Source organism: Emydura macquarii, unplaced genomic scaffold (assembly GCF_026122565.2).
Source record: "Emydura macquarii macquarii isolate MOO-44397 ecotype Brisbane River unplaced genomic scaffold, CSIRO-AGI_Emac_v2 contig_629, whole genome shotgun sequence".
NCBI classification, from domain to species: domain Eukaryota; kingdom Metazoa; phylum Chordata; order Testudines; family Chelidae; genus Emydura; species Emydura macquarii.
Genome location: NW_027130766.1, coordinates 4,753,288 through 4,766,387, shown reverse-complemented (window position 1 = coordinate 4,766,387; position 13,100 = coordinate 4,753,288). Strand labels below are relative to the sequence as shown.

The 13,100-nt window shown below is 43.3% G+C and overlaps 1 protein-coding gene across 2 annotated transcripts in view; it reads left to right on the top strand.

Moving 5' to 3' along the window:
* IGF2BP1 (insulin like growth factor 2 mRNA binding protein 1) overlaps positions 1 to 1,428 on the top strand; it is a 45,518-nt gene extending 44,090 nt beyond the window's left edge. For both annotated transcript variants that reach the window (XM_067540895.1, XM_067540896.1), the window contains one exon: positions 1,206 to 1,428. In XM_067540895.1, coding sequence (XP_067396996.1) covers positions 1,206 to 1,298 — 93 coding nt within the window. In that variant the 3' untranslated portion in view covers positions 1,299 to 1,428. The remainder of the gene's footprint in view (positions 1 to 1,205) is intronic.
* The last annotated feature ends 11,672 nt before the right edge of the window (positions 1,429 to 13,100 follow it).

Genomic DNA, 13,100 nt, shown 5'->3' with positions numbered 1-13,100 from the left:
GAAGAGGGGAAAACACAGGAGGGAGATGGAACCTTATAAAGTTCTACTAGCTGCCTGCAGCTGTGTGTTTGTGTGGGGTGCATGTGTCATCACTGGGGATAGAGGACATGGTAGTCCCTGGCCTTACAACTCAGCTGAAGTGATCTTCCACCAGCAGAGGGAGCATCTGAGCCTCAAGAGAGGCCAAGACGGGAAGAGACAAGTTCCTAAAGAAATGAATTGACATCAGTCATCACCTTCGCAGGACCCTTGGGCTCTCATCCTTTCTCTGCCACTAACTCCCTGTGTGACCTTGAGCAGGTCACGCCCCTGCTCTGTGCCTCAGTTTCCCCGTCTGTAAAATAGAGATGATGGAACCAAGCTGCAGAGTTTTTTGATGCTTAGCACAGTAATGGCTGTAAAGTGCGTTGAGATCCTCTACTGGGAGGGCAAGGATTTTTACTAGGTTGGTTAATATTTATATTAGGAGAGGGCCCAGCGGCTCTGATCGGGATCGAGGCCCCATTGTGCCGAGCCCGGTGCAAACGGGAGGGACGTGGTTTCAGCCCCAAAGAGCCTGCAGTCTACGAAACGACCATTTTCACACCATTGCCTAAAGTTCCTCGCTTGAAAATGCCTCTGGGTGAATTTCCCCCGTTTAATAGTCCTGCCCACAAAACATATGGGGAAGCAGAGGTACAAGTGATTTGCCCCAGATCACACATTGGGTCAGTGGCAGAGACAAGAACAGACCCCCAGCTTTGCTGAGTGTCAGTCTGCTCTACCTCCAAACCAACCACCCGTATCTGGCACATACTCTAGTAGATGACGGTCCAGATTGGCAACCGCTGCTCTCTGCTCTTCCTCTAGAACTACTTCCTGCTCTTCTTATTAGTACAGCTATAGAAGCCGGGATCAGTGCCCCATTGTGCTACCTGCTGTACAAACGTAGAGTGAGAGAGAGTCGCTGCCCTGCCCCAGAACTTACAGTTTGAATAGACAAAAGGTGGGGCAGAGAGCAATGAAGTGACACACAGCAGGTCAATGGCAGAGCCAGGCCTGGAACCACGATCTTAGACTCCTAGAAATGTAGGGCTAGCATGGATCTCGAGAGATCATCTAGTCCAGTCCCCTGCACTGAGGCAGGATCGAACACCCAGTCCAGCGCTCTAAGCACTAGACCACGCTGCCTATTGCTAACTCAGCCCTGGCTCTTCTTCCTCCAGATGGCGCAGCGCAAGATACGCGATATCCTGTCCCAGGTGAAACAGCAGCACCAGAAGGGACAGAGTGGCCAGATACAAGCGCGAAGGAAATAAGAGCAGCTAGCGGGCGACAACAACAGTGACAAAAAGTGACAATGAATGAGTCGATGCCAGGCTTAAGAGTGGCTGGGAATCAGTGACCGTAGACAGATGATAACGTTTCATTACCAGATTGAGATTAAAAGACAGTTTGATTGGCTTCCAAGGTAGACGCCTACATAAAAAAAAAATTTTTTTTTTTTTAATTGATCAATTTATGAACTATTCTACATGCCGCAAAGACTACTTAAATGGAGCAGCCCGTGCTGCGGTGTGTGTGGCTCTTCCAACAGCCCCTTGCTGCTATGTTTGGAGCAGAGCCAGCATCCAGCAGTGGAGGTTCCACCATGCCCCGGCGCAGCGCTGCGGTGAATCCACTGCATAGCCGTTGAGATTGGAATGCTCCCCCCGACTCCGCTGCAGCAGAGATGCTCATTTAAGTAGCCTTTCGAGGACCAGTCCACCCCAATCTTGTGGTGCTGTCCTACCCTCCACGGAAGAGGTCCAGGGTGCTTTCTGGCCATCACGGTACACATAGCAGTGAGGCCCTAAAAAAAAATTCCAAGCGCAAAGTAACCTTTCTTAGTGCTGATTTTAGAAATTCCAGCAGATAGGGCGGTTCCTACCTGGAACAAAATGGACTCAGATTACACAGGAACTCCACACTGATCAGTTTGAGAACATCTGGGAATGTGATGGGGGAGAGAACTCTTTTCCACTGTGTACCAAACTGAGTGCAATGACGTTCTAAAACCTTATAAGCCAGGAGAGCAGCTCTATTTCCCAAGATGATTTTTTTTTTTTTTAAAACTAAGCCTATGAAATGATTGCAGAATTGGGGAGAAATGCCAAGGTTAACCTAGCACAGAGAAACCTAAACAGTAACCTTTCTGGATTCTCAGCACTGGAAAGAACCAGGCATGACCCCCCCATCCTACAAGGTGACACTAATTCACAAGAATAATATCACCTGAGGGCAAAAGTTTTGATCCCTCCCTATTTTAAATAATGACCAATAAATAAATAAATGAATTGCTCTGTAGGGAACATGATTAAACCTTCCTCTATTTAATAATCATCTTAATTTTTTTTAGGGCTGGGATTTTCAACCAGGCCTAAGAGTGCAGGTGTCCCACTGGCAGCGCCTTCAGAAATGAATTGACAGGCTCACACCTGGAAGGCAGTGTTGTCTAGTGGATAGATCACTGCACTAGAATAGGACGCTTGTGTTCTATTTCCCACTCTACCAGCAGCCTGCTGGGTGACCTTGTTTGTGCCTCAGTTTCCCCATCTACAGATGGAGATAATGATGCTTACCTCCTTTTGTAAAGTGTTTTGAGATCTACTGATGATAAGAGCTAGGTGATATTATCATCAGGCACCTGACCGCACACAGCAGGCATCGAATGGGATTTGAGCACCCAGTTCCCAAAGGCCTCTGAAAATTGCAACCTAACCCGAAAAGGATACAGTCTTTGAAAACACCCAGAGAAGCTTTGTAAGCTAACTAGGGACAACGATCCTAATTCAAATAAACTCTCCTGGGGTCTTTTACTTTCCCCTTATTCGCTCTAGGTGGGGGAATTCCTGAAATTTGGCACATTAAAAAAAAAACAAACAAAAAAACTTTTCTGCAGTAAAATACCTAGTTTTCATAAGACAATGCCAAATATATATGTCAAAAGAATGTAATATGGTTACTGAATCCAGTCACTCTTATGTGGATTTTTATATTTTAAATATATTTTAATGATTTTTTTTATATGAGTATTTGGAAGGGACAGTAACTGCTGTGATGGCATCTTAGACACAGGGCGAGGTCTTGTCTTCCCCTGGAATGGATCCCACAAGCTGGGTTCTGAGCTGAAAATAGCTCCTGAAGTGCTGCTTTTCCCTTCACCCGCCTCAGCACTATATATAGCACTGAACCAGCTGGGATAGGCAGCCTTCAGGCCAAACCCTGCACCCTTGAGGTCAGGGGCAAGTGACTTCAATGGAAGCAGGAGGATTTACAGGGGTCAGATCCTTTTCTCAGTCACTCGGGGGTAAATGCAGAGAAGCTCCATTGAAGTCTGTGGTTTAACTCAAGGTTTACACTGGTGTTATGGAGCGCAGAGTTGTAGAAGCAGAGTTAACTCCACTGGAGTCAGTGGGCCTGGTACACCATAGCTTTAAGGCCCTTGCGTAATCACATCAATGCAAAGGGGGCCTAAAACGCGACCATTCTGATTTGGTAGCATTTTTACACTCATTCTGCCCTGACGTAAGAGTCTTCACCAGGTGGAGGGCAGTGGAGAATTGGGAGCAGCAGAGGATAACTGAGATCAGACTCTGTCTGTGTAGCCAAAGGGTGGGTAGGCTATTGGAATCTGATTATCTCTCTAGGCTCAGACTAGCGAGCTGGGAACCACCCTTGCATTGATTTGTTTTTGTAGGGGAGACAAGACCTTCTGTTCCACGGGTGCATTCCTTTGTGCATCGTGCTTAGGGCTATATACAAGCTGTGCCTAGGCAATATAATCCCGGCTGTGATTGCAGCATGGTTTAGCATGCGCATGCTAGCTTCAAGCTAGCTAGCACCGCTAAAAACAGCAGTGAAGATGCAGTGGCACAGGCTTCGGCACAGGCTAGCAATGAAAGTACATACCCAGGGAGACGACATTGTACGGCCGACATTGAAGTCCACAGCACCACATCTTCCCGGCTATTTTTCGTCAGCTAGCTAGCACGACGCTAGCATGGGTCTGGCTACATAAGCTGCAATCATATAGTGTAGACAGCCCGAGTTATCACCACCTTTGTATTACGCAACTGCAGGAATGCTTGCTGGTTTTGATAAAGGGAACATACGAGCAGTTACTGTCCTTTAAACATTGCAACAACAAGATGTGGGGAAGGTCAGGGATTGCTGTGTGTTTTTAGCAACAAGGAAAAAAAAAAAAGTAAGAAAAGAAAAAAAAAAAAGCTACCTCAAGGTATGAAGTTACCTCAGCGATTGTTTTTTTTTGGGGGGGGCTTGCTGATATTTTATATAAAAGCTGATAGTCTTGAATATTTTATTTTTTTAATGAAAAGAGAAGTTACGTTTCATAATTTCTTATGAGCCAGGAGTTATGTGCAGGTAACCAAGTGTTATGAGCTCTCTATTGAGAACGACAGAAACTTCAGACATAGTGGAAAAGATGGCAGCCACTGATTTTTGGCCTTTTAAAGCAGGGTGGTTAATTTCACCATGATGCAAGAGTGATTGACTGTAGAAATTCATCAAGGATTCAGATGGGTGGAGCCTACCAATTTATTGATTGGAAATACTTTTTTTTTTTTTTTAACTAGCTATTGGAATAAAGTCTTTTAGTATTAAGCCAACTCCATCAGGAACCCAAACTGTTAAAGAACCTTGAATTAGAAACATTTCACTGAAGGGAATGAGAGTAGGATGGCTTTGCTTTCAAGTAATTCCTAGCTTTCTCAATCAGCAATGAAATATGGTATATGGAGAGGCTGGCTAATAAATTTCACAAACTGGCCCACTGTGGTAATTATCTAAATAATTCACTAACTAACCCAAATGGATCGGCCTTTTGTATCTAAACTGGCAGTGTCAGATCATCTTCTCCACTATGATGCTTTAAGTATTTTACAGAGATTGCCTCAGTTTTACCGAGGATAAACAAATAATTAAAAAAGAGAGAAAAATGGGAGCCGAAATTTTATACATGCAGACAGCAAGGAAAAAAAAATGAACGAAAGAAAGAGAGATGTGAACACAGCTATCGCTATTAGAACGGTTCACATTTTTAAGACACATCTTGCTACTTTTTTATCGTACCTGCAGGAATTAACCCTTTTTAGAATGTCATGTTAAAAGATCCGTGGTGGTAAAATCAATTCTAAAGCGGCTGAACCTGCGTCCCTTGCCCCCAAAACTCATTGGGAATTCTGGGTGTGTGAAGAACGCTGGATTGAGCCTCTAAGTTTATGCAGCTTTAAAGAAGTAATAACCCTTTTTCTGTAGAGACAAGGAATACCGAACAAACCAAGTTAAAATCCCCCTGGAATGGCTGATATGTTCCAAAGCGTGAATGAGGAGAAAGCAGGATGCTCATTCTGCTTTTTACCATTGCAAGGTCTGGATAGTCAAAGCCTTCATTTCTGACTCCTTGCACCTGTCTCCTCTGGGGGCAGAAAGTTACAAGAAATGTGGTAGGAAAGAGGTGGAACAGATTTCAAGTTGAAGCAGGTGATTTGATTTGATTTTTTTTTCTTTTACCTGCATTTGTCATCTTGTCCTGTGAAAAACGGTTTCCTACTTCTTTAAATCTCTGGCTCTCTACTTTTTACAGCCTTTCATAAGACAGTTTATTCAGACATCGGTGAATTGTATTTTCCAACAGCAAGCATTTTTGATAACTGGTTCAAACTGTATCATTGAGAGAAAAAAACAACAGACCCACAGTACTATAAATCTGATTGTTGCAGTGTTCTACTTGAGAGGGTCCTGCCACTTACACAGAGTTTGATTATTCAGGGGAAACCTCTGGTGTTTTCTAGAATACAGGGCTAGCCCCATAAAGTGTTCAGAAGAGTTGCACCATTTTACTCCTGTTTCTGTATGTACAAGGGGGCTTCTTTGTTACCCCCAGTTTCTTTTAAGATCAGTTGTGATTATTCTGATGCTAAGATGCTGCTGGGATCAGAGCTTACAAATAACATAGAAGAGTTCCAGAGGGGTAGCCGTGTTAGTCTGTATACAGCAAAAACAACGAGAGTTCTGTAGCACTTTAAAGACTAACAAATTTAATTTCAGCAGGCATAAGCTTTCGTGAGCTTCAGCTCACTTCCTCAGATGCAGTTGGTAAAAATGATACAGCAAATAGGAAACATATATAGAAGGCAACATATGCATATCCAAGGGCATAGATAACAATGGGGGTAGGTGGATAAAAGCCGGGTACTTGAGGCCTAATGACAACCATTGGGAATGGGTGATCAAAGCAAATTACTTCTTGTAATGAGATAGCCATTCCAAATCCCGGTTCAAACCCAGTTTGAATGTGTCAAGTTTGCAGATAATTTCTAACTCCGCAGTTTCTCTTTCAAGTCTGTTTTGAAGGGTTTTTTTTGAGAAGTACAGCAACTTTCAGGCCTGAAACTGCTGAAACAACTCTCGTTGTTTTTACAAATAACATAGTTTCCATGAAAAAAGGCAGCATTGCCAAGTAGTTTCTGGACAGGCCTGGGAGCTAGGATATCCTGAGTTTGAATGCTGTTTCTACAATGTGGACTTACGCAAATGATTTCTCTCCTCCCTGTGGTCCTGATTCAGGAAAGCACTTACACATGCTTAGGTCCCATTGACTTCAGTGGGCCGTAAGCACATGTTCAAGGAGTCAGAGAAAGCTGGTCTCCCAATGCAGAACTCTGCCTAGAAAAGTTGCTTTGAGGATCAATAAAGTTATTCCCAGTAAGAAACAGGTCTGTTCTGGGCAGATTCTTGTGCTGTGTCCCTCATCATGGTATCTGTGCATGCCTTACTGTATTTCTCAGGTATCAGCCTGGACTACAGCTTTCTGTAAAGAACCCCTTGTATGGACCAGCTACAAAGCCCAATGAAGTCAGTGGAAGGAGATTTGATTGAGCTTTGACTTGGACCAGTAAATGTATAACCAGTAAAAGGAATCTGATGAAGCACATAAATTTCTAGTCCACCAAGAATTAAAAGGAAACACGAACAATCCCTCAATAAGCTGATTAAAGTTCAACAGAAACCAGGAGCCCTGGAGACAAACTCTTGTTAAGTGGCAGGATCTTTAGACTTGAAATCAAAAGCATTAACAGGAAGCATAATCATCTGTAGACCCAGGCCTGAGTGTGGACGGGGTGAGGAGCAGAGAAATGGCTCATTTCTTCTGAGCTGGCACCTCATTTTTATGATAGCAGAAGCAGCAGAGTCTCTCGAGTATGCACATTTCCTTGACTAAAAGTGAATTTGCTTTTTGTAGAACCTTTTCAAAGGGTTTGAAAAACATTCCCGGGGTTTTTAACTTGAGGGGAACAAAAGGTGGGACAGAATCTGGGCTCGCTGTGGAGGATGTGGGAGGGTGTAATGCATTAGGTAGCTCCAAGGTGTAGAATTGAAGTTAGGGAAGTAGTGCAGGCTAGTGGTTAAAACACAGAGCTCTGTCCCCAGCACTGTCACTGACTTGTTTGGTGGCCTAGGGGCAAAAAAAAAAAAAATCATTTCTCTGTGCCTCGGTTTACCCATCTGTGAAATGGGGATAATGATACCTACCTCAGAGGGCTGTTGTGAGGATTAACAAATTAATGTTTTCGAAGCACTTTTCAATCCTCAGTGCCATATACAGTGCAAAGTATTATTATTAGGATTAACTAAAACAACGCTATATTTTTTATTTTTTGGTTCACCTAGTCCTCGCGCTATCATAATCTTGCCTTGCTGTTCAGCTGGAGAAAGGGGCAAAAAATGACTAAACCAGCATATGCAGTATTTTTCTCTTCTGAACGTCTTCTCGGCCATTAAAAACACATAGCTATGGGTCAGTAGCCATGACAGACGATATGCTCCTTTACTGGCAGTGATAATTGCAACCTAACCAAATTGACACACTTGGGAAGTTTGTAAAACAGATTAAAATTCAGTGTAAATATTAAAAAGAAACTGCCTTTAAGCTACAGTTTTATGGTTCCTGGGCATTAGGTTTTGGTCTGGGTTTTTTTTTTTTTTTTTTTTTTTTTAGCAAGCAACGTTAGTAAATAGTTAATCAGTACCAAAAAGTCTCTTATTTTTTTTTTTTTTTTTTGGTAATGTTTAGCTCCAAATATTTTGTTAATTTTTAGATTCTGGGGGAAAATATCAGAAACGCAGACTTGATATGAGACAGTTGAAGACTTTTTTAAATGTACTTAAAAAAAAATCTGCCTTACTGTTCCCTTAAAATGGTACACACTTCATAGGCTTTTTTATTTTTTTGGAACTTCCTTAGGTTTTGGGGTGTTTTTTTTTTTTTTAGCATATAGTAACCAAGGGTTTTTTTGTTTTTTTTTAAATAAAATCGGTGTGATCCTGTGAAACATGTAGGCTCCTGGAAGGGCACAGAAATGTTTTTTGAAACCCTAATTCACTCTCTTCCTAGACCGGTCTGGAAGGAATGACCAAATCAGGTGGCCTGTGAACATAGCATCACAGCTATGGTTAATTTAAGCTGGGGTTTCACTAGGAGGTGTGAAGGACATATTGGGCATCCAGATCCTACTAGGGCCAAAATTGTTAGAAGCGACTCAGAGTTTTGGATGCCTCAATTCCTGGGTGCCCAAGCTGGGACATCTTCAAGGAGACCCAGTTTTCAGGGGGCAGGTGCTCAGTACTAGCTTAAAATCAGTCCTTTTTAAAGTTCCAAGGTGGGTGACTTTTGAAAATATTGGTCCAGATGCTTAATTCCCTTGTTAATCCCAGCCACAGGGTCTGAGCCAAAACCCATTGACAGTCAATAAAGTCTGCAGTGGGCTTCAGCTCAGGCCCTTTCTGTATTGTGTAGAAAGAAAGAAATTCACCATGATTCAGTTGAATCGTTCCCCCCCCCCCCCCTTTTTTTTTTTTTTTTAATTCATAGAGTTTGTAAAATACAGCGCGAATGAAATAAGCAAGAGGCTGTCCAATCATTTTATTCTCATGACCATGCAGGTGCTGCAAGCTTGAAATTTACACGTGCAAACTACCTCAAACCTTACAATAAGATTTGAATTATAGATGGGGGCGGAGGGGCAGTTTTGCCCAGCCTCAGAACTAAGCCCTGAACAGAACCTTTCCTTAAAGATCAGATAAGGGTCTCCCTCCGTCACCTGCGGCAGTAGGTTTCCTGGAGGGAGAAGGAGGAGTTGAGCAGTTTACTACCCCTCATGTTCAGTGTGGGATCTTCTTGGTGGAAGAGTGGGAGAACGGATGGATTCCTCATCTTCCATGGTTGAGGTCTTGTTTCTAGGAGCCTGCTTTGTTGCAGTGGGACCCTCTCTGGAGGGAGATGTTTATAGCATCCCCGTAAAATGTAAGAGAAGGGCCTAGGACTTGGTCTGAATGGAGCTAGTGCAACCATCACTGCACATCGGCTCCTGCCAACCTCGTGTGGATTTTGCCACCCTCGCCACTCTCAAGAACCTGTGACATCCAGTGCTGGGGGGGGGTTATGTCCACCTTTGGCTCCTGCTGCATCAAAGCTAAGGGTATCCTCTGAAGGACTATTGGGAAGAAGGGAGATGGTGCTACCCCCTCCACTCCCTAGCAGAGAGTTGGTAGTAAAGGGTGGAGTGACCTGCAGGGACACTCCCATTCAGAATGACAGCAGGTATGAGAGAGCCAGGGCCTGGGAAGGGTAGGACATACCAACCATGGTGCCCTTAGGGCCCCTGAGGTTCAGCTAGACATCTGGCCGGTAGGGTGATAAGGGGAACCCTTTAAAAAAATCGGCCCATCACTAATTTAAATATGCATTGGAACCCTGCTGCTTTATTGTACATTACAGAATTTTAAATTTTTGTTCAAGATTAATACCTCTCTGACGTGCGGTTGGTTTGTGACATGGCAGGAGCAGCAGGTAGAGAGGGGGCAAAGCTAGGCCGCTTTTGAAACTGGCCTGTGGGAGGGGAGAAAAAGGGTTGTTGCCTTCTCACCACAAAGGTGCTCGTCCCCAGTCCCAAAGGCAGCGGGTAGGGTATAAACTGTGCAGTGCGCCAGTTAAAGGATCAGTGATAGCGAATGATTAAAGGGACAGTGTCAGATGAACACAGGTCCACCCGTTAGGTTTTGTGACCCAACAACCAATATTTGGCCAAACCAGAACTGTTTCCATGGACCTTTTTTTGTGAAATTAAGATTCCAATGGAAATTTGTATTTCACCACCTGAAAATGGCAGCAACTGTGCTGGTGGAGAAAGCACAGAAAAATGAAATTGACTATAAACAACAGCCAAACAGCTAGTCTGTTTACAGTGTTCAAACAGACCACTGTGCAAAAAGTAAACCAAACAACATTAATGGAACATGAATTAGATTCTTAGCTAAAATTGCTTTAGGTTTCACATCCTGGGAAAGGAATAGGATTACACGGTGTGTAAATCAGGACATAGCTGGTCTTTACAGTATTATTTGCTTTAATAGTTTGTTTTAAGGAAATCTATGCTTTTTTATGAGGCACCCAATTCATTTCAAGATAAACTCCACTGGTTTCTAGGATGAATTTCTCCCCACTTTAAAATAAAAAAAAAAAAAAATCTGACACTGTCCCGTTAATCAAATCTCTCCCATTGAACTACAAAACCTACAAATCTGTAGTTTCACTCCACTTTGGTCCAGCCCCCTCTTCCCCCTGTGAAGCCCCCAGCTATTCCATAAAGCCTTAAAACAGCCAGTGCTCATGGAGTATGTTCGCTTCACTGCATGTCAAACAAGGGGACATGACCTTATGTATAACCAATTCATTTTTGTTTATCTACCTCTTAGTGACAATAGAGAAAAAATAGGTAGTGGCAACTCCACATGCTGTAGCGTAGGGGGGAAAATTACTCTTTTTCCAAAGAAAAATGTTCTTTAAAAAAAACAAAAAAAAGAATTTATGGGCTTTCTTTTCACTTTAATGTGTTCAGTAGTTGTAAAAGGTCTAAACCTCAACAGTCCTAAGTTGTTTGGTTGTGACTAATTTTTTTTAAATGCTCAATCTTCCATTACTATTTTTTTTTTCTTTTTAACTTTGATATTTACTTCTGTCAGCAGTACAACTTCTATCAGCTCCTCTTTCTCAGCCTTCAACTTGGTTGTGTGATGACTGGTTGCTTTGGCATCCAATTGCCGTTCAGACCCCATTGCTTGAGCTGCGCCTTTGCACCGAATATGCCTTTAAAATTCGGACGTATTTTAGGGTGTGTTTTAAAATCTGCGCGATTCGCTTTCACAAGCGGTCAGCGTGGGTTAACGCTAAAGCAATAAGAGCTGGATTATAAAAGCAACTACCGAACAGGCCTGGTTTGTGTGACTAAAAGTGACTTCTTACATGTTCGTATGACGAGTAGGACAATTCAATAAACAGGTGTGCATATAGAGAGGTAGAACTAATCCAAAATGCAGTTATCCTGGTTTTGAAATCACCAGTCAGCTGCCATGTTGTTCTTTACTCCCTCATGCATGAAACTGGGGGACATGGGGAATAGCTAATGCACCAGAGTGATTTATTCAAACAAAATCATAAGTGTATGGAACAAAATATTGCTTTCTCCCCCACCCCACATCACTGATCCAATGCCATTTCAGACTATTCATCTAAAAGTTGTACTTTACTGTAATGATATTTTTCCTCCCTTTGATTGATTGTTTATTTTCCCTCTACTCCTCCTTCCCCTTCTGCTCCATGTTCTTTATCTTGTACTTTCGTGAGGCAGGTTAGTGGGCTCAGATCTGGAGCTGTGATTGTGGATGGATGCGGGCTCCATTTTTCTTCCAGCGAGGTTTTGCCACAGACCGCTTTACTCCACTGTTTCATTTTTAAAAATAAAGCAAAAAAAAAAAAAAAAACTATCCCAAAAAATTGTACTGCACCTTTGTGTTTATCGCCATTCTAGGAGAAACAAAAAGGTCGGGATGCTGGTGAGTGCTGATATAAACAAAAGGTGTGGACTTGGCAGACCTGCATGCCTTGTGCCTGGGGGTTGGGGGGGCAGCCACTGCCTCCTGCAAGCCCTACCTGGGGGGCTTTGCTCTATTATCTGAATCTCCACTTTATCTAATCCCCTTTTTTGTCCCCCCAGCATAAACTATGGGGGGGGAGGGGGGAGGATGAGGAAGGGATTTGGGTAATGGGTTTCAGATAAACAGGTGTATACTACAGAACATTACTGAAAAAAACCGTTCTCACACTACCTGTATAAGGCTAGGAACTATAAACAAAATTGTGTCTGATCCCAGATAAGTGAACTCATCTGCTGCCGCTACAGCTTGACCATTAATGGTGCTGTCCACTCGCATCTTGGTTTTTGTTAATCATATCACTGTGCATGCTCTTTCCAGAAAGGGATGGTTGTCGGTATAACTTACGTTGCTCAGGGGGCTGGATTATTCACACTGCGGAGCAATGTAAGTTATACTGAAGTAACCTGGTGTGTAGACAGTGGCGGAGTGTTGGTTTCCACAAGCTGATCTGTGGCAGCAAGCGCTTATAATTCTCCTCCCCTCAAGCCTACCTTTCTGCAGCTGGATGCTGCATCGCTGTTGCAGTGGAAAAGGGTTTTTATTCCCTTGCCCCTAGCTTTTCCGTTTCTGCTTACTGAGATGACAGCACATGCTCCCTCAGCTCTTTCTTTGCAAAGTGGCCAGACAAGCTGGGAGTTCTCCCTATTTCCTTTCCTAAATTTGCAATTTGATGAGCTGTCCCCACAAATGCCGGATAACCTATGGCTTGTTCTCTGGGCTGTTCTGCTTAGGATTTGATTAGTCACAGAAAAGTGATTCTATTGCTTTACTGATGAAGCTGAACTGATCAGATTTTGGGAGCAAACACTCAGCACAAATACTTAGCCGAGACTTTCTTGGGCCGTGCCTAGCGCACTCGAGGTCCAGTCAGAGCTGGGACCTCCAGATGCTACTGCAATTCAAAGAGATGAGTCACTTTTGGAAACGTGTGATTTCTGAGTGCCTGTCATGAAGGGCATCTTCAAGGGGTCTGATTTTCAGAAAGCGCTCAGTCCCCACCCACAAAGCAGGAGGCCCTTTAGAAATGGAGTCTTCACAGGGTCATCCAAAGTCAGTCGCTTTTC